The sequence below is a fragment of the Juglans microcarpa x Juglans regia genome, chromosome 1S (genome assembly GCF_004785595.1).
Source record: "Juglans microcarpa x Juglans regia isolate MS1-56 chromosome 1S, Jm3101_v1.0, whole genome shotgun sequence".
In the NCBI taxonomy this organism is placed as follows: domain Eukaryota; kingdom Viridiplantae; phylum Streptophyta; class Magnoliopsida; order Fagales; family Juglandaceae; genus Juglans; species Juglans microcarpa x Juglans regia.
In genome coordinates, this window is record NC_054595.1 from 23,383,115 (window position 1) to 23,404,493 (window position 21,379).

At 36.4% G+C, this 21,379-nt stretch overlaps 2 protein-coding genes across 7 annotated transcripts; one reads left to right on the forward strand and one right to left on the reverse strand.

The window, feature by feature from the left end:
• Positions 1-169: 169 nt before the first annotated feature.
• LOC121247548 (protein RDM1) lies at positions 170-3,932 on the reverse strand. 3 transcript variants are annotated; one of them, XM_041145907.1, is made up of 4 exons: positions 3,728-3,932; positions 3,245-3,276; positions 1,537-1,773; positions 170-758 (listed from the first exon to the last, which is right to left on the reverse strand). In XM_041145907.1, the coding sequence occupies exons 3-4, from the start codon at positions 1,754-1,756 to the stop codon at positions 391-393; spliced, it is 588 nt and encodes a 195-aa protein (XP_041001841.1). In that variant the 5' UTR covers positions 1,757-1,773; positions 3,245-3,276; positions 3,728-3,932; the 3' UTR covers positions 170-390. The 3 variants fall into 3 exon arrangements, with proteins under 3 accessions (XP_041001841.1, XP_041001839.1, XP_041001840.1); XM_041145905.1 differs by having other exon boundaries at positions 3,245-3,279; XM_041145906.1 differs by lacking the exon at positions 3,245-3,276 and having other exon boundaries at positions 3,728-3,931.
• A 9,743-nt stretch (positions 3,933-13,675) lies between these two features.
• Positions 13,676-18,904, forward strand: LOC121247554 (type IV inositol polyphosphate 5-phosphatase 7-like). 4 transcript variants are annotated; one of them, XM_041145915.1, is made up of 13 exons: positions 13,676-14,218; positions 14,354-14,441; positions 14,969-15,037; positions 15,142-15,226; positions 15,323-15,427; positions 15,527-16,235; positions 16,343-16,536; positions 16,748-16,856; positions 16,981-17,129; positions 17,381-17,645; positions 18,178-18,255; positions 18,348-18,521; positions 18,603-18,904. In XM_041145915.1, exons 1-10 carry the CDS (start codon positions 14,189-14,191, stop codon positions 17,601-17,603), a joined length of 1,761 nt encoding a protein of 586 aa, XP_041001849.1. In that variant the 5' UTR covers positions 13,676-14,188; the 3' UTR covers positions 17,604-17,645; positions 18,178-18,255; positions 18,348-18,521; positions 18,603-18,904. The 4 variants fall into 4 exon arrangements, with proteins under 4 accessions (XP_041001849.1, XP_041001847.1, XP_041001850.1 ...); XM_041145913.1 differs by having other exon boundaries at positions 18,351-18,521; XM_041145916.1 differs by having other exon boundaries at positions 17,381-17,629.
• The last annotated feature ends 2,475 nt before the right edge of the window (positions 18,905-21,379 follow it).

Consider the following 21,379-nt stretch of genomic DNA (forward strand, 5'->3'; position numbering starts at 1 on the left):
GAATCTAAACGAGCCCTCGAATTCTCTCCTACCCTCAAATTCTCCTACCTGCTGCTTAAGTAGATTGTCATCATCAAAGTCTATGTCAGTTTGATTACATATTGCACGAAGAATGAGCACAGTTGCATTTAAGGCTTCGAATCCAAGAGAATAACTTGATAAGATAAACGCCCCAAGAATAAAAAGCGATATCATTCATTCTTGATTCTTTCCAATGACAGTTTATGCCAAGAGTAAACGATTACATGCATTGGAAAGAAAGAGAGAATGTTTTCTTCATACCAAGGAGATACAGATCCTGAACAAATCTGAGGAACCTAAATGACATTTTACAGAACCAGCACATGGCAGGTGAAAACTCTAGGGCCTGCTGGCCTTTCAATATGTGGTTCATAATTGTGGGAAAATGTTATCAACAAAAGTATGGTGCATTGGGTCAAAATGCCAGATTTTGGCTAGATGAAGATGTGATGAGGTGCAACGATGGACTTCTTCCATAAGCCAGATGGCAGCCTCAGCTTTACAAGGGTGAATTATAGTATCCAAAGGCTTATTTTCATCCTCACTGCCAATCCTCAGTTGGTCCCACTGTCTTAGGAGACTATTGGTGAGGTAGTGCAAGGGCTGACCATATAACTGCTTTATGGATTTGCCTAATCCCATCCATGTGTTAAATGGAATGACAGAACCACGGTGTGTTGGAATTGGAATTTGCTTCATGTACACCTGATACATTTCTGCCCTTCTGACTAATGCATCTGCAGCGCCCATAAAAGATAAGGCATTTTTGAAAATGAGATCAACATTAGAATTAAAAAGGCAACCAAAGGTAGAATAAAATAGAAAGCTGTACGAATTAATTTAAATGGCAATGTCAAAAATGGGATCCACAGTAACTTACGAGCCAGAGAAAGTTTCTAAGAGGTTCCTACCTGCTGAGACCCATATTAGCATGACTGTCAGCAAAGTGCAAGCAAAACTCAAACAGACACGATTCTTTTCATCTTAGTCAACATAGAAGAATCTAGTATAAAATATTTTCCTTTTGCTTGATGCAACTTGCAGAATTTCAAAATGATCTAGAAGTGAAATGTTATGCATCCAACATGATGAAGGGAAGGAGGAGAATCAGCTTTTTCACAAGGAAAGCAACATCTGAATGTTGGGGGAGTGGGAAACTTAAGAGATAATGTTGGCAAAGTTAAAAATCTATACATTTGTCCCAAATCAAGTGACGTCATATATTACAGAATTGAGAGCTAGATTAGATTTTCATACTCTTGTGCCATTGATGGACAAGCAAAACTTGTTAGTAATTAGTATTAATCAATTGAGTCAGTCATGCTGAAACTGCTCGTCCAGCACATTTAATGGAACACAATGCATTGTACCACTAGGTGATTATAATTGCTGACATTTAAACATAGATGGATAAGGACGATCCTATAGAATAAAGGCAAAGCAGTGCCACATGGATTCTTTTTCTTTTTTTATAACAAAAGTAAGACAAGGCCTTAATCCCAAGTGAGTCAATACCTTCAGGTGTTATTTCTTTGGAAAGTTGATTTAATGCCACATTATTCATTGGCTGCTTGCCATCACTCTCATCATTGTCTGGCTGCTTGCCATCGCACCACTGGTTGACTGGCAGATTTTGATCACACCCATCATTGACTTCTATCTCTGAGTCTGAGGAAGAAGAATCATCTGACGATATAACATCAACCTGCTCATTCCATGACATTGCCCTCTTCATGGTAGATAGAATTTATCCTGAAGAAGAAAAATGATCGACTTTACATCAAAATCAACAACGGAAAGCTTAAACAGAATAAGCAAAACAGTTCCACGCTCTGAGAAGGATCAAAGTAACTTCATTTAGAGCAATAAATGTATGCCCAGGAGAAGGCGCCAAAAAAAAAAAAAAAAGCACAGAAATGTGCAATGAAGTAAGAAGATAAATAACTGCATGCATGAAACTTTGGCCCAATGAAATTAAAAAATGAGAAAGAAATCAAAGCCTGTGAATGCTTTTAGAGGCATTTCACACCACCATGTATTACTTTCACTAACAGTAGATTTAGATATATTAGCATTCCCATTAGTTCAGATGCATGCCAATGCCTTCTGTTCAGATCCAAATCATGTTTTTTATAAATGAAAAACTTCATGGTTTTGCCATGCTTCATGACTGCAGTTATTTCCAAACAAGTCTTAAAAATGATGTCTACACCCTTGTATCGTTGATTTTCTCTTGTGATGGCCAAAACTAAGCCCAAGATAAACCTCTCAAAGAAGCCATTATATAACCTTAATAAAAAAGACTATGGACAACGAAACAAAAGGGTAACGGCAAGTAACTACACACAAAATTATTTATAAGAAAAAAAAAATTGCGCACAAACAAACCAATAGAAGGAGGGAGGAGGGACCACCCTCCCCTATCTCCTCTCAAGTTTTCTTCTTTCCTTTTCTGTTTTTGGTTGTTTTTTCAGGGCTAAGTATGGCGGAAGGCCGATCTATTGCTCTTCGGTGTTCGGCGGCCACCATGAGCCCTACTGCAGGTTTCCCAAGGCACCGATCCTTTAGACGGGTGAAGAATTTCGCCAAACGGCACTGTGCGTGAGCCACACGCGAGGTCCAAAGTGGGCGCGTGAAATCCACGCTCCACCGCCAAGGTTGCTCTTTTGCCGCCATGCGTGGCTTTTCTGGGTCCAGGGCCATCAGTTACTTCAGACCTGACTAACCACCATACTCCCAGGATGGCGCGTGGCTCTCACACGCTATAACAGTCACTTTGTTTGTCTTTTTTTCCTCCAAAGTTGAAAATGAGGTTCTATGTCTTTCCAAGATGTAATTCATTTTTTCCCACGTATCTTTAATTTCTATTATGTCTTTTTGTTTTATAAAAATAAAAACAAAAAACACAGTCTCTTGAACTTTTGTCCATAAAGTGTGTCCTCTACTCTGCCTTAGACAGAGCATGGGGTTTGTAAACTCTGTCTTGGACAGAGTTGTGCTGTCTCTCAGACGGTGGTCTGTAGAGGTTTGCAACATGGACTAGACCATGTCGGTCACAGTTGTGACTGGGGAGATATTAATGTTGTAGTTAGCTTGTTATGTATGTTTTAAGTCAAAGTTGTAATGTCCGTTATTAATGAATGTAGTATGTTTTATCAAAAAAAAAAAACCAATAGAAATGGATAAAATCCAAGTACTCTAAATTGAACTTTATTGTGCATACCGTTGACAATAAAGCTGGGATCTTTCTGATGTCTACTGCAAAAAAAATGAAACCGATTCACTTCCTCTAAAACCATTATAGGCTCTCCATCTACCATATCTTCGAAGCAGGAGGTCTATCTTCCAAATCTGAGCAAATAAAGAGCCTTTTTACTTGATTAAATTTATTCTCCCCCCCTTCTCTCTAGGTGACTGGAAAATCCAACGACCCATTTGCCTTGCTAATTTGCATGACTATATAAAACTATCTATAATGCACAAAAGATAACCATTTGATCAATGAGAAAAACAAAGCTACCACAGAACCATTGTTCCCACTAAAAATTTATACGTTTCTCCATAATGCAACAAGCTAACCCCCACCCCCAATTCTCCATTGTTGGGTCTTGATCTAAATGGACAATTCGACGAGGACCCAGTTATAACTTTAACAAACGGAAAGAAAAGTATCAAAGAAGGAAAATTGAGACAGAGAGAGACTTACCTTTGAACAGGAACTTGATTTTTCTCGGATGGGTGAACTTTTTTTCAAGTTTTTGCGCTGGCAAACTTTGTCAATTTAACGATGTCGGAGGCAGATGACGATACTGGGGGAGAGATTGCTGTGACTGTTATGGAAGCGTAGACCATATATAGAACTGGTGCAGTTTGCCCCAACTGGCGGCCAGTCAAGACCCTAAGCATTGGCATTCGGTTTGATGATCTCTAAAATAAATACATTTTTTTCGTAAATTTAAAATTAGCATAACTTCGTATTAAATTAACCGTGGCATTAATCAAAATAATAATATAATATTATTTTTTTAATAATATTATTTTTAATTTATTTTTTTTATTTTATAATTACACTAATTATATATTAATTAATAATTTAATTTAATATTTAAATTATTATTTCTCAATTTAAATATATTATAGCTCAAAATTAAAAAACAATAATTTATGTAAATAAAATAATGATTATAGAGCGTAAATAGTTAATCTTTAAATTTAGAGATTATGTATGTTGAATCCAATGCAATGATTTTAAATACAAATTTATCAAATTTTAAAAATGACACTCATTTGATAAATCCAATATCAATGCTCTTACTAGAGATTTTTAATCCTTTTCTTATTTTAATTACGAATTTATAATATCTTTTCGGTACAAAGCGACAAAAACGCATATTTTTGAACTTTTTCTAATTAACACTGAGAATCATATTTAACTGAATTAATAACTGTTTAACAAAATTTTGAATTTTCTCAAATAAAAATTTTACAGAACTTTTGTTAATTGTCTAAGTGAGATTCTTAAGAACTCCAATCTAAACTTAAATGCCAAAAATGGCTGTTAATATAAGGTATTGAATTTGAACGAAAATATGCAAAAATAGTTATTGAAAAATGATTTGTGCAATTTTAGAATATGCAAGATTGTTGAAAAAATGAAGACCCACATGAAAAAATTCGTTTTTTAATTGTGAATCTCACTTTTTCTCAAGATAAATATATATGACTTATACATCTTAAGACATATTACTATTAATTATTAGAATTCTACTAATATTCTCATAAAATTAATACACATACAACGGTTTGCACAATCTTATTTTAAACTAGAGATAAAAATAAAAATTTCATAAAAGAGTAGTTCTACTCATCTGCTTCCTTTCCATATACACCACACGAAGCCGATGATATGGCTTTTATTTTATTTTATTTTTAAAATGCATGTGTTTTAGTTTAGAGACCCCAAATCAGTTTGATGTGGGTGGATTTTGAATCCCCCGCCCCACATTCTTCCTCTGCTAGCCTTCATGTCTGCCATAATTTGGGATCGCCAACGAGAACAACCGATTGGCGAGAATCTAGCAGAGCTTTTTTATTTGCTCAACGACCGACCTATCGCGTTCAGCTCACGTCTATATTCAACTCACATAGGTTTTCTCTCACGAAGCTACTCCATAGTTCTTCATTGTCTTCGTTTTATTAAAGAACGTAAATTTTGTTGGAGGGTGGAGGTTGTTTTGTCGATCTTGGGTTTTGTGGATTTCACAATTTCGAGTCTCTACAAACCACAAATGTTCAATCCCTGTTGATGTTTGTGTTTGTATATATTCCCGGGCGGCTGGGGTTGTTAATTGTTCCTCTGTGATTCAATAATATCTGCTTTACTTCCATTGAAATAGAAAACAATGATGATGATAATATAAATGAAACATATGTCAAACAAGTCAGCTTAACCTAATTATTAATAAGAGCACATGGTATGGGTCATAAATCATGTGTGCATGATAAACATCAGAGATAACCACATTGTTCCCTCCCCCTCTATCCATCTATCTATCTACCAAGTGGGCACATCTTAGGTCAGAAATCATAAAATCGTGCAATAATAGTCTAGAAAAAAAAAAAAAAAAAAACCCACCTCATAAATCATAGAAATCATAAGCACAACCCCAACTCAGAAATCATAATCATACAATAATATAAATCTAGGGGTTCTGGTTGGTCTGTTACACAACTAGACCGCTCAATGGCCGAGAATCGCATGACGGTGGGTGGGAGGAGAGGATTTCTCATATGGGATCAGCAACTGGGTACTCGCGAGGGAGAGTAAGATCTCAGATGGGAGAAAATGAAATGTCTGTCATGGGGAGAGAGATTCAAAAGGAGGGAGAGACATTCACAAGGGTTTCTTACAGGGGGAGAGGGATTCAGATTCGAAGGGAGGGAGAGACGTTCACGAGGGAGGGATTTCGTTTTAGATATTGGACCGGACTTCAAGTTAGGCCGGGTTTGCCACATCATATAATTCGTGTGGTGTATGATCTGAAAACTAGACTAGAAATAGCTTTTTGTTTTATTAAGATATCCTCAATTTAAAATATTGCAACAAAAAATTATAAAAGGATTATACTATTATCATTTATCATAATAATACGTAATTCTTTTAAAGATACGGTGCTCCTCGAAAGTCAAAACCGGGTAACTCACTCGAGTTCATCGGCCTTGCATCTAGCGACCTCTTCTGGGAGGAGAAAGAGGGTGGGTGGTCGAAACCGGGAAGAATTGTTCGACGTGTCGTTTAGGAAGCAAACGAAAGAAGCCACAATTGAACCCAGCCCACTAAAATTGAAAACCATTGAAACAACATGGTTCAATATAGAAGGCGGCCTGGGTACCTTACAAAGGATTTATAAAGTGAAATATTTAAAATTATTTAATAATCTTTTAAATAAATGGTTCTAATTTTATCATTTCAGTGTAAACTCCTTTCAGTTTGTGTTTTATCAAAGTTTCCTGCACATGAATGCACATTTTCTGCTAGAACAAGCCAACTTCTATGAGCAATAGTACTCTTTGAGTGCACCAAATTTATAAGCCATCAGTGTATGATTGTGTCACCAACATCTTTAAAAAATGCACCAATTCAACCTCAAAAATCACATTGGGGGTGTATGAAACTGAGATTATATGGGATGTATAGCAACTGCACCAGTTGTCTGTGCAGAGAATTTGATAGTGACAAGGTTTATTAGGCAGATTGGTTTTCTTTTCTCTTCTTTTTATTTTATTTTTTTTTAAGAAGAGTAAGGTACCTCAATTTTATCGATACTCCTCACTTGTGGTAGAGGAAAACCGTGATTACAACAAGACATATGTGGACTACATTATAATCAAGAATAGCCAAAGTCAGTCATCAAAATGACTAAGCGTTTGGATGTTGAAATGAGTTGAGTTGAGTTGAGATGATAAAATATTGTTAAAATATTATTTTTTAATATTATTATTATTTTAAAATTTGAAAAAGTTGAATTGTTTATTATATTTTGTGTTGGAATTTAAAAAAGTTATAATGATGAGCTTAAAGGAGTTGAGCATCCAAAGTATATCCTGATTACAAAACAGAGGCTTAATAAAAAATACAATGGGCCAAAACCTTCAGTTTGAGACAGGTTGTTACAAAGTAAAACCTCCATGTTTATCTTCACCTTAGGCCGCCCACCCATACTTGCCAAAGCTGGAGCTTTCATGGAGGACAAGACACTGAGACAGATAAAACACCTCATGACTTGAAAAAAAAAGGCAATATTATGGAAGCTGATATCATATCATGCCTCCATAAAAATCCCTTTGAAATGAATGGTGGGTGGCCTTTTCTGGGCTTAACATTCCTCCATTTCTATCCATCCAGCAGGTCCATCGACTTTCATGAGCTATCCAAACAGGAAGTCAACCATACTTGTTGGATAAGAAGCTTTTGTTGTGCTCTTGATTTCTGTACCGACAGAGAGATTGATATTGTGTTTGGTTATTCAACTAAATTCAACTCATCTCAAACTAATTATTAATAAGATTTATTATTTTTTCAACTTCTTATAAAAAAATTAAACCCATCTTAACCTATTTCATTCATTTTAATATGAAAAGTTAAACCCATCTCAATTTAAAAAAGTTAAACCCATCTAAATGAAACTCACAAAATATTATTATTTATAACTCAACTCAATTCATCTTAACATCCAAACGTAATCTCAAATTAAGCACTACGACAGACTTCTTTTTCTAGACATTTTTTTTTTTTTGTCTCGAAAAAGTCATTTTTCATTAAATTCATTTCTCAATTAAAAAAAGGAGCATATTATAAGGGTCAAAACCTAATTTTCTTCCATTCCTCATTAAATAGTGTGGTCCTTAGAAATTAAATTCTCAAGTTATTATGCTGATTCCCATGTAATTGATTGGTTGCGTTTGGATAATCATGTGATCTTAGATATTATGTGAATAATAGTGAAAAAATAATGATAAAATATTAAATAATAACGAATAATAGTCAAAAAGTAATGAAGTATTCTCGAAATACTCCAGATCACAATCAATCAATAGTAGATGGAAAAAAAGAATTAATGGACAATGAAATGAAGAATTATTAGGTATTTTTATAGTATAGATGACGTGATATTCTTATTATGTTATAAATTTTCATGTCATTAAAATTAGCTGCATAAAAACTAAGTTTTAATAATATTATGTTGTAGAATGTGAGTGCTACGACTCCTCAATAAGTACGTACTTTAATGATAGATGCCATATTGTTAAACTCTTTGAAAGAAAATATGGGTTAAAAATGACATCAATGGTCCAACATGATCGTGGTATTATTTACAATGATAGCAACATTAGATATCTCACATGCCGAGGAGATAAAAATGAGACATCTATGATCATGAGAATTCCCTTGTATTTTTTCATTTAGGAGCATGCATGAAAACAACATCAATTAGTACGACATATTTTTGCTAATTATAGCCACCTTTTTCATCTTCGGCTTGGAGATCCCTAAGGTGGCATGCTCAACTACAAAACCATCATCATGGCTAAATTAACCTATATGTATATATTGTCATCATCACACACAAGCATGTCTACCCTTTGTAATTTGTGTGACTTACTCATTGGTGCATGGTGAGTTATTGGGACCCATGATAAAATGGTGAAAAAATAATATAATATATTTATTTATTTATACATAAGAATGATATTTGGAATTACAGGGTATGCAAGATCCGTACACTTCATTCTAAAAAAATAGATAAATTTAAAATGCACATAAAAAAAATTATTTTTTTTAATGATAGATCCCATTTTTTTAAAAAAATAACGTATGTTTACGTAAATAAGTATGTATGTTTATCTTGAACTACTCATGTCATTAAGACAAGAGAGCATTCAAATTTCAAACACGAAATCTTTCTGTGGTGTCTCAGTTTAGGGTTTGTCCTGGGCAAGAGAAGAAGATCAGGAAAAACAAAAACAAAAGACAAAAGATGGATAAACAAATACAAAAGAAGAAGACATAATCCCTTCAATCTGGGAAGATATGATCATAAGCAGATGTATTTGTACATGCAGTGAGATAGGTCTACATCAATACATGATTTACATTACAATACGTATATATATATATATATATATATTTATATATAATCTACTTTACTCATGAGGTAGATGCTAAAGACAGTGACAAGTGAGGAAAGCTTTGTCGCATTTTGAAAACCAAAGGACCCCCCCAAAAACCATGCCTTTGAAATGGGTTTAAAAGAAAGAAACAAACAAACTTCAGTAAAGAAAAAGAAACAATTATGGGGTCTCTCTCAAAGCCAGAAAGAAAGAAGGAAAGAAAGAATGCTTGATGTTCCCTTTGACTGCCTCGTAAAACTAGTTTAGCTTAACCAATGCGCGCAGTTTAGATTCAGCCAAAGGAGGCTGTTTTGGGGAACAAAAAGTAAAAGCAGCAACCAAATCTTCTTGGGAGTTCTTTTTATGTTCTTCACCTTCTCAATCAATCTCGTGTATCTTCTTATCTTCTGTGAGAGATCCTCCTCATTCATGCTCCTTGACCTTAAGCTAGCTCTCAATCTCATCCAGTTTTGAACGTTACAGCCGTTTTGGATCTTTTATATATATATATATATATATATATATATATATATATATATATATATAAAAGATGATAAATCCAGATGATGATCATTTTGAGGAAATAAATGTAGAGAATCAGCACTTGGGATAAAAGTTCTTTTTATCAAAATCTTTTTTCTACCTTCTCAATCTCAATATCAATCTCTTTGATAAAAATGGATAAATCTAAATCTGACAATTTTTAAATGAGTTGAATACGTATTATTTAGATATATCAAGACTGTATCTAACATTACTAATCATAATAAATGCTATCGGCCCATCTCTTCCTAATCCAACACGTCCTAATTAAGATTTTAAAGAAAATCCTAAGAGATATGATCCTGATTTTTCATTAATTGAGTGCAGCCTCATAGTCAACTAGCAAGACAGATGATCGGTACTAGATTTAGATACCTGGCCTATCTATTTTTCTCTCTTACGTTAAAATAGTATCATTCCAAAATTAATTATGTATTCGCTGAATACATGAACCCGGTGTTTCCTTTGATGCCCACTTTGAGATTGGACAACAGACAACTAGCACTGTTGTGTGGAAAATATATATATATATATATATATATGATTATAAAAATTATCAAGGTGGCTTTTGTATAATTCTGATGTCTAATTCATTACTTAAATGGACCCATCATATCCTTTGATTTTGCAACAACTTTCCTTCTCCACAAGATTTTGTCTTTATAATTATATATATTTAAAAACTTAATTATTTCTTAGATTTTAATTGTTCTTCCACTAATATTTTCCCATCACTTGGGCTTATAATTTATTTATATGCACACAGCCAAACCAGATTAATTCAGAGGGAAAAAAAAAAAAAAAAAACAAACAAACTCTCTTGCCTCTCTCCAATCTACAATCATGTTTCGAGAAAGAAAAATTATATTTTTAAGTTGGAGTGTACAACACACCCAATAAATTGTATACATAAGATAATTTGATTTGAAAAATAAATTTTAAATTTTAAATTTTATAAATTGAATATTATTATTTAAGTGATGCGGATGATGTGCTTTACACACCGGTTTGAAAACAGAATAATTCTTCGAGAAATGTCCAAACTTCTTTTTTCATCATTTTATCATTTGAATCCAAACAAACTGGTACCACAAATATATCATCCATGAAATGCTGCATCGAGCTGATTGTGAAAGGAGGGGGAAGAAAAGGAAGTATATTTCAAGTTGTAGGGCCAATTCTTGTGCCCTTTAGATGTGCAAATATACCAATAATGGCCATTAATGCTCTTTAGTTTTTGGTACAATCATTCACTTTTTCTCCTTATTGCTTGAAATTATTCATCCCAAAGACCCACATTAGATGAAGCAAAAACGTGTCCATGTTGTTCTTAAACTCACCCAAAAGGAAACTAAAGCATATTGTCACCAAACATTTTCACGAAGCAAGTCATTTGATGCTGATTTGATGGCCTTGATATGAAGAAGATGGAAGTCCACTCACTGTGCATGTACAGAAAATATGACAAAGGTAAAAAAGCATTTGAATCGGTCTCCCATAATCTTAGCTTTTATCCTCTAGAGTTCGCGAAGGCCCCAATTCCCACGGAGAACCTGCATATTATAAATATATATATATATAGATATATATATAACATATTTAAGAAAACACTATAAATACAAAGAAATCTTATAAAGAGATCTCACATACTGATGCAGTGTGTCACGTCTCCACCTATTTTTTTTTCTTTTTTTCTCCTCTCTCCTTGTGCCGCCACCCCTGCCCTCTCTTTGGGCTAGCCATGGTGGTCAAGGACCATCTCAGAGTGAGCAGAAGATACTGACGATCCAAGTGGCACCACCGGCGTGGAGCTCACAGTAGCTCGCCATGCACGTTGGTGGCCAAAGACCACATTTTCTTCGCATACTGTGTGCATGGTCGACCGCACGCTGCTAGGTGGTTGGGGTGGCAGGATCTAAGCTAATGACTTGTCTTTTGGCTGTCTGTGGTAGTCGGGAACCACCTTGAGAGGGCAGACAACGCCAGTGAGAAGGGAAAGGGGGGAGAAAGAGAGAGATAGAGGAGGAGGGGAAGTAGAGAGAAAGAGAGAAGAAAAGGGAGACGTGACATACTGACGTGTGATATTTTTGTGTCTCTAGCAACCCTCATATATATATATTTAAAAAAAATCAATGAGTGAATTTGTCATTTCAAAGACTATTCATAGAAGATTCAAACCATTTCACTGCTATTTATAAATAATTTGAGATATTTTAAATATCCAAACCAACTCTTATTATCAAAACTCATCTCAATGTAGATGTGCTACATGGGATGTCCATGCACCTAGTGGAATTTTTCAAGAGTCAGCTTGGAGCTGAATTCTAGAGAATTTTAGGCTTCTTTGTCAAAAGGGAAAAGGAAAACCAGACACCATATTATAATGGACACTGGGATTTTCTCTTTATTTTTTTTAAATAATCATTACAAGCAGAAATCAAAAGAGCTATAAACAAAACCTCAATCATCTCTAACTGGGACCAACTCTCTCTCTCTCTCTCTCTCTCTAAACACTACCCCACTTAGAATATAGTCATGTAGAGTTGGTTAGTGGGGTCTGATATATGAAGGTGTGAAGGATTTCCATTTATAATGTGAATATATCTTGATTTAACGCCTTTTGTTTTGTTTTGTTTTGTGGTACCTCAACTTGGACTGCACCGCCGTCAGCTCAATATATATATTTTTCTTGTCTTTCATTAAACATATAAAAAGTTTGCCCTAATCGATGGCTTGAAAGGCACAACAATCATGAGGACTAGCAAAACTCCAAATATAAACAGACGTCCGTCCGTCCCTCCACTTGGATCCATTGCTCATCTATTTATTTATGTATTTAAAAGTGGTCAATTCAGCCTTCAAAGCTTGGGGACCTTAACCCACAAGCTTTTCATGTCTTTAATATGGTTGTTTATTAGGGAGCCAAGTTTTGTTGAGAGCCCAAGGAGTAGGAGGCGAAGGAGCCAGCGTGGGCGGCAGGCGGCGCGGCAGCATATGCTTTGTGTGACCAAGTACTATCCTCGAGCCAAAAAAAAAACTTCAAGTGTCAAAGCTCCAAAGCTCCAATGCAAAAAAACTCAAACTAATTCATCTAAAATTAGACGTGATTGAATTCCTTGCTTGAATCCAAAGAACATCCAATGTCTAGAAATTGAGACACCGACCAATGTTTCAAAAGCCATAAGCTTAGATGAACCAAAAAAATAAAAAAATAAACTTCAAAGTTGCTTTAGAACATTCCCCATATTCCATGCCATCCCATTAAGAATTTATAATGTATCAGTTACTATTTACTCTCACACTCCATACTTGTAACGTTTCCATAAGATGTGAATTATTTTTTATAGAATATGAGAATATTTTTCTTAGGATGTGAAGTATGGGACGGTGAATAGTAGTTAATAAGAAGAATATTTCTCTTACCAATGATCGATATGTAGATCAAGTGACATACTCATTGCTCCACAGTACCAAATTTGGTAAAGATGGAAAGATATAAAGATTAAGAAATGCAGAATCCTAAAGAACAAAATAATCGCCATTTTCTTCTGTTGCAGACATTCTTTGTCCAAGGGAAGAAGAAACAAAAATAAAAATAGGAAGAAAAAACAAAATAGAGAATAGAAGAAGCAGTACAATATTGCTACTACAACGCATACATACATTCCCTTTATCTTTTTTTCCCCTTCTTTAAACTGCTTTTTTACTTTGAAAGGAAGACTAAAAACGGGAAGGACAGGCACAAAGCAATAGGGTCTGCTACAGATCCCATCCTTACCTCCACTTTGCTGACCAAGGGCAGCCTTTGTCCAGCTGCCCGAGTCATTTTATGTACGGGAGTTAAAAGCCTAAACAACTGCCCGTTGCCCCCCTTCATGCTTTGGCATGTCTTGTGCTTTGGAGTAACATTAACATACTAAACAAAAATAATTCGAAAATTAAAATAAATAAAAAAGTTCTTGAGACTGATCTCTCTCTCTCTGAGCTCTGTCTCTCCCCTGCACTTTATTCCGTTCAAATTCGATACTTTGCTGTTGTTACTGAGACCGAGGCCCTTTGTTCAAGGAGAGAGAGAAAGAGAAGCTCAGTCTAGCCTTCTCTCTCTTACACTTTCTTTCTCTTTCTCTCCCTGCCACATTGTCTTGTTCTGCTTCGGAATCTCATCTCACTTCCACGCATTAAAGCATCGTCCCTTGTTCTCTCTCTTTCCAGTCGTTACGGTTTCGTAGTTCTTCTGCTTTTGCTTCTTTGCCCCTTAACGCTTTCATATAGTGCATTTAATAGTGCGAGAAGAAGGAAGCCATAAAACCCATTTTAACGCTTATTTTGTTCTTGCTCCAAAGCTCGATACATTGAAAACCCGGGAGCTGGGTAAGGAAAATCTCTGCTAAATCCCAGATATCCAGAATTATCTGAGAATACCAGGAGAGCTGTATGAAGTGGTAGTGAAACAATGAGAGATGAAAATCCCAAGAAAAGCAAGGTTTTTCACTTTCTTCTGCTAGAAAAGACATTCGTTTGTGGAGGAATTATAAGATTTTGTTTCTGGTTTCCTTTATTATTATTATTATTATTATTGGATGATGTTTACCGATTTTTTGTTTCTTGTTTGGTGAAGCTCTCATGGTCAAAGAAAATGGTCAGGAAGTGGTTCAATATCAAGAGCAAGACGGAGGATTTTCAGGCAGATGATGTTAATTGCGGTGGTGGGTGTCTTTGTTCTCTTTGGGTTCTTTCTTGATGTCAACTTTTAGGACTTTGGGAATTACTCCCTCAATGCTAGAAAAGAATATGCTTGGTCCTCCCCCAATAAAGAATCTATTACCTAATTTATCGCCTGCTGGTTGGTTGCCAAGAAAGCTGAAGAAAGGAACTATTAATATATATATGTACCTTGAGTTTGATCGTTGTTAACGTTGTCATGGTTTTCAGAATTCTATGATCTCGAGAACTTAGCCAAATAGTCAAACTAGTCTCAATTGGGTAGGGGCTTCTGTGTCTCCCGCATCACAAGTAATCAATGATTTCAAAGTTCCAAATTCTCTAATCCTGTCTCCAAGTTTTCTCGGCAACCAAACAAAGAATCAACTCTCTTGATCGAGTTTGTTTTTGCAGCATTAATACCGAATTAACAATGATGCATTGACAAAGCATTAACTCTCTTGATCGACTTCGTAGCCAATTTGTTTTGAAGTGGGATCGCTGATGCATTAACAAATGATTCCTATTTCAGGAGGTGATACGGAATACAGGACTAGCTTCTCAGAGAGGGAGCCATGCACAATCAAAAAAAGCAAAACTGGTTGAGTATAATTAGAACACAATTTGAGACTTCATTTACTAAGAATATATCCCAAGATGTTATTTTTCCTTATCTCTCTTATTTTCCCTCTCTCCGATGCGCAGAAAAATTTTGCCGGAACACGGAGCAGGGCCGGCGAGGAAGAATGAATCTTGACCACCCCCGAATCATAGACGTGCAGAACTATAGGTATTGTTTTCCTTCATTTTCGTCCTCTTCTTTTCGATCTTATTGGATGTTATTGTACTGACTATGAGAGCTTTTCTCTTTTTTACTTGGGGGCAGCATATTCGTTGCTACATGGAATGTGGCTGGAAGATCCCCACCGAGTAATTTGAATCTGGATGACTGGCTTCATGCCGCGGCACCTGCTGACATTTATGTTCTTGGGTATGCTTTGGGTAGCTTATATTTCCATGGTTTTGCTTGATGAGAAGTCTGAAATCAACCCATTACTAACGGATGCCCATTCTATTCCTTGCCTCTCAGATTTCAAGAAATTGTTCCATTAAATGCCGGTAATGTTCTGGGTGCAGAAGACAACGGTCCTGCCAAAAAATGGCTGGCTCTCGTTCGAAAGACTCTGAACAATCTTCCTGGGACCAGTGGGGTTGGTGGATGCTATACACCATCACCCATTCCAGAGCCAATGGTAGAAATAAATGCAGATTTTGAGGGGTCTACTAGGCAGAAGAACTCATCTTTCTTCCATCGTCGATCCTTCCAGACAACCCACAGCTGGAGAATGGACAGTGAACCTTCAATCCCACAACCAAGACTTGATCGTCGATTTAGTGTTTGTGATAGAGTAATATTTGGCCACCGGCAAAGTGATTTTGATCCCAATTGCAGATGGGGTCACCGGCCGAGTGACTATTCCCGGCCAAGTGACTATTCCAGACCGAGCGACTATTCCAGGCCAAGTGACTATTCCAGATGGGGTTCATCTGATGATGACAATGGGCCAGGGGACTCCCCAAGTACTGTGTTGTATTCTTCACCAATGGCCTATGGCGGATTTCAATCTTGCGAAGATGGATATAGAATGCCAGGGCATTCGAGGTACTGTTTGGTTGCAAGCAAACAGATGGTCGGCATATTTCTCACAATATGGGTAAGAAGTGGATTGAGGGATTCCGTTCGGAACATGAAAGTTTCTTGCGTTGGCCGAGGATTGATGGGTTACCTCGGAAATAAGGTATAGCATTAGCTAATTGTGGCAGTTACCATATGCATCTGCTTGTTCTTTGAGTTTTTGTGGAAACTATTAACTGAAAATGACACGCATTATTGTTGTATTTGCAGGGATCAATTGCAGTCAGCATGTCTTTACACCAAACAACATTTTGCTTCGTCTGTAGCCATTTGACCTCAGGGCAGAAGGAGGGTGATGAGCTAAGAAGGAACTCTGATGTCATGGAAATCCTTAGGAAGACAAGGTTTCCCCGTGTTCATGGCTCTGGAGATGGGAAATCCCCCGAAACTATCCTCGAGCATGAGTAAGACCCTTGCTTATCGATCATCGATTAAATAGGGCTATTAACTTGTTGTGAACGGAAATTGTAGGGGGTTAAGAGAAAATGCAGGCTAGTAGGGAAAGCAACTTGGAATTATCATAGCTCACAATCTTTTATAATTATCATAGCTCAACAACGTTTTGTCTTCAGTATTATAATTATGTATCTTTCTTCTTCTTTTCTCCTTATCCAGTCGAGTTATTTGGCTTGGGGATTTGAATTATCGTATTGCTCTCTCTTACCGCTCTGCCAAAGCGCTTGTTGAGATGCAAAACTGGAGGGCATTGTTAGAGAATGACCAGGCATGTTTCTCTTCCAGGGTGCTTCTGTCTGTTTCATTCTCAGTTCCAAAATGACTTTTTGTTTTATTGTTTTTGCTTATATGAAGAAGAATCCAATCTAAATTGTTGATGGTTCTCTTGGCAGTTACGTAGAGAGCAGAGACATGGTCGTGTTTTTGTGGGGTGGAATGAGGGGAGGATTTATTTTCCACCAACTTACAAGTATTCAACTAATTCAGACAGATATGCAGGGGACGATATGCATCCAAAGGAGAAACGCAGAACGCCTGCTTGGTAAGATGACTTCTTCAACCTTATGGGAAAATAAGTATGTGAATGATAGCCCAAAGCAATATGGAGGGGAGATATGAAGAATAAATTAAAAAAAAAAAAAAAAAAAAATCTTTCATCTATGAAATTGTAGATTGTAATAGGATGTGGGTACTCGGCCCTTCATGTTGGGACATTCATTAATTCAAAAACTTGTGGTGGTATTTTTATTTGTTCTGGATGTGGTGCTGATTTTAATAATTTTTTGTATGAAGGTGTGATAGAATTTTGTGGTATGGAGAAGGTCTCCAGCAATCATCCTATGTCCGGGGTGAATCTAGATTTTCAGATCATAGACCCGTTTATGGCCTATTTTGGGCTGAGGTTGAATCAAGCCATAGCCGTTTGAGGAAAAGCATGAGCTGTTCCAGTTCCAAGATTGAAGTGGAGGAGCTTCTGCCGTATTCGCATGGATATACTGAACTCAACTTTTTCTAAACGAAAGAAGAATAATTGTGATCCACGTTAGTTTGCACTTGAGTATGCTCTCTCTCTGCACTATTCTACATGTTTTTAAACTAGACATAAGGCGTTGGAATGTACCTGGTATCTTTTTTTACATTATGTTAGCTGCCCATGACTGAGAGACTACCATGGCCAATAACCATTTAAAGAATTACAATTTTTTCTGCATATCAATTATGATTTGCATCCTGAGAACTCAGGGGGATACCCCTCTTTCAGTTCTCTCTCTCTCTCTCTCTGTCTCTCATTTATATTTCTCCTTAGTGCATCCTGGGTGGCTGGAAGTACTAAAATGGCTCAGTATGCAAGTCTTATTAATGACAGTAGCTCCCAGCCTCCTGCAAGCCATTCTATAGTAAGCCTGGAGGATATACTTTGTACAATATCCCCCACCTGGATCTGAATCATGCCTATTTCTCAGAACACGAACTTTGCATAATCTGAAAGGGTTTAATATTTACATTCTCTTTCCCTTATCTTTTTAAAAATTTTGTGGAGTAGTAGATCTCTTGGTTGTTCCCATTCTGATTTAACATTTGGTCCCCAGTTGCAGGCGGGAATAACTTTGAAGAAATTCATCCTTGAAGGGTGATGGAGACATTCCGTTGCCCACGTACCAAAAGAGGTTGGTCTCCCCCTCCTTTTTTTCTCTCACTTTTCTTGGTTTTGCTGAAGTACACAGTTTCTTTGTCTAATTTTACCTCTACTTTCTCTTGGCAGGAGTTGATTCTGTAATTTTGTCACCAACACAATATACCTTCAAACATCATAAACGTTAGCTAACAACGTAACAGCATCAGTATGATGCATTATTTCTGTTTCCTGATTAACAAGCACCCTCCTTCTGGCATCTCAGAGTCGGGCACGGGTATAATCCTATATGATGATCAGGTACTATATGTCTGCTTACTTCTATACTTGAACTAAAATATGTTTTGCATGTTCTTATGGTCAAACTCTTTGGCTTTGCAGGATGAACTCAACCTATACAGAAGTGCCATGTGGGGAGATGACAATTTTTTTCTATTCGTGATTTTTTAATTTGTTCAGGAAATATATAAGATGACTGAATGGAGGTGAAAGATAGTCAAAATAAGCCTGTGTACTAACTTTAAATGCTAAGAAAAGTAAAGAAAGATCTGGTGGATACTCATTGCGAAAGTAATGTGAAAAATGTAAAGAAAAGAAAAGGAAGAAGTTGATTATAGAAATCTGAAGCCTCTTGCTCTCTGTATTGTTAATGATTCTACTGAAAAAAGATCTTGTTCTTGATAGTCTCCCATCTCCACTGCTGTTTGCTTTTCTTTTCACTCCGAGGCCAATGACAAACCAGAAAAGCACAAGACAGACTCACAGCTTTGGCTGTATCGGAAACGATATGGTTTTGGAGAATGCTCTTTGAGAAAGTTGTCTAAACTCAACATCTTTTGCTGTTGGCTCCAAATTAGACTCCTATAATTAATTAAGATACCCACAAAACAGCGTAGCAGTAAATACAATATGGTCGATATTTTTTTCAAACAAGGGGGCAACATAACTGGAAACAGGAATAGTTTATACCCTCAAAAACTGTAGTATGTTGGGACGTGCCGCAGTACTCTGCTCTATATGTTAATGCATGCGCACTGCCTCTGCCCTCTCCCTGCATGTCAGCGCGGAGGAGCATGGGATGCATTTTATGCATTTTGGCGTTTGTGGATTCCAAGTTTTCTCCCCACCTTTACTGTATTTTTTCCGCCATTGGGTCTGCTGCAGACATGTGGTGATTAACCTATTGTCGATTTGGACGCTGTTGAATCTCGAGGATGTCATCCTCTTCAAAGGAACCCCTAAACCTATGAATTTCTCTACTGTAGCTACTTCTCTTATTCCATTCCGGGCAGTTGCATGGATCTGAGAGCTTCAAAGAACGAACATTCTTTTGTTAATTAACTCTGCTACCTAGTATTTAGAATCAGCTACAAGTCTATACTTGAACTGTCTTTATATATAATTTGGATTAAATCCCATATGGAAAAAGAAACCTCTAGCCAATCGGTATACTGACAATAGTATGATGAATTCTGGAGAGTCCTTTGATATATTTTTTTCCTAGGTTTTATACTTTTTGTGTAGGCGAGGTTTGTTACTTTTGAAGATACAAAAGCTTGTTTTTACTTTTATTCTTGTTCATCATTGAGGATTCTACACGCATGGCGTGGGCGTTGATGATAGTATAGAATCATAATCATGGACTGAAAAGGGTTCTGATCTGATCCCAATTATTTTCTTTACAATTCCTTAGCTTTCCCTACCTCAAATGTCATTTGCTGATTCTTTCGAGATATTTGAGTAAATTCTACTCCATATCTGGGATAGGGAAAGACGGGCACCACCTAAATGTGCACTATCCAGATAACATTCCTGCAATGCAAAGCTATGGTCATCGTACTGTTTTTTCCTGTAATATCTATGATGAATGTCAAAGATCCTATATGCTTAGTACTGGCGACGTTGTAGAGATACTGGAGTGGCGCATGGTAACCAAATTCTAGTACGAATTTAGTGTGATGATAGCAATAAACGTGAAGCCCTACTGCAGCAGAACTTGTACATGTAAGATCCTCCATTGATGTTTTAAGGTAGTGGAAGAATAAAAGAGATGCAAATCTCATTTTTATTATCTTTTACATTAGAGAAAGGGGAGAAAAGAAAGACATACTAAGTCGGAACAAAAGAACTGGGAAGCAATTTGAAAGGGTAGTTCAAATGATTTAAAAGAGGACAATGGCTTGATTCGGTATATCAAATTGTAAAGCTCTTTTTATTATAAGGTAGATCTAACGTGTCGTATCTAGCTGCATAAGTTTGGAAACTTACTTTTGTAAATTCTCTTTGTGAACCTAGCACTACACTTCTCAAAAACAGGTTTCAGCAGTTTCACTTCCTCAATGAAGAACATGCTTTGCAGTTGGTAGAGAATGGCATTTGTGCATTTCTCTAGCTTTTTTTGAATATGCTGTCACGGGTCCCCAGTTGCAGCCTTGCAGACGGGAATCACTTCGCAGGGTCACCCCCTAAAGCGTGCGCACAAACCGGAAAAGAACAGCCTCTATATGATTCATGAACTTTGGATGACATCGCTTTCACAGAATCTGTCTTAATGTAAATGATCCTAATATGCCTGTAGAATACAAGTTTGAGTGATAACAAAGTTGGAAAAAAAAAAAAAAGTGTTTTATGGCATCTTAAAGGCAAAAGAAAAGAAAGGCATGTCCAAACATTTGCAGTTCTGCATAATGACTGTGTAATGTTCCTGTTTTAATTGGTGAGGCAACTAGTTTATTAGTAATCTCTCAATATTTAAATATGAAAAGATCTCCCTCCATCTTTGCAAGGATGAACTCTCTAATCAAGCAGCTCCAAATGGGTAGATGAGGTTTGCTTTGTAAGATGTATGTTTCCTTTGTGTGTGTGTGCAGAAGAAAAATAAACAAGTAAAATGGAGAAAATAAATGCAATGGACTGAAAGGAAGACCAAATGCAGGTAAACACAATCATTTGAGTACAGCTTCTTTATGTTTCAATCCAAAAGAAGAGGAGGTAGGGATTTGATAATAAGTATTCAGCACTGAAGTAATCAATGACATCAGTTTGGAGTTTATGATGGAGGCCTGAAGCTTTTCATTTTTTCAGCTAATGATTTAACTGAAAAGAGTAGTTTTCTTATCCTACTTTTTCCAGTGAGCTCGATTAACAAACTTAAAAGC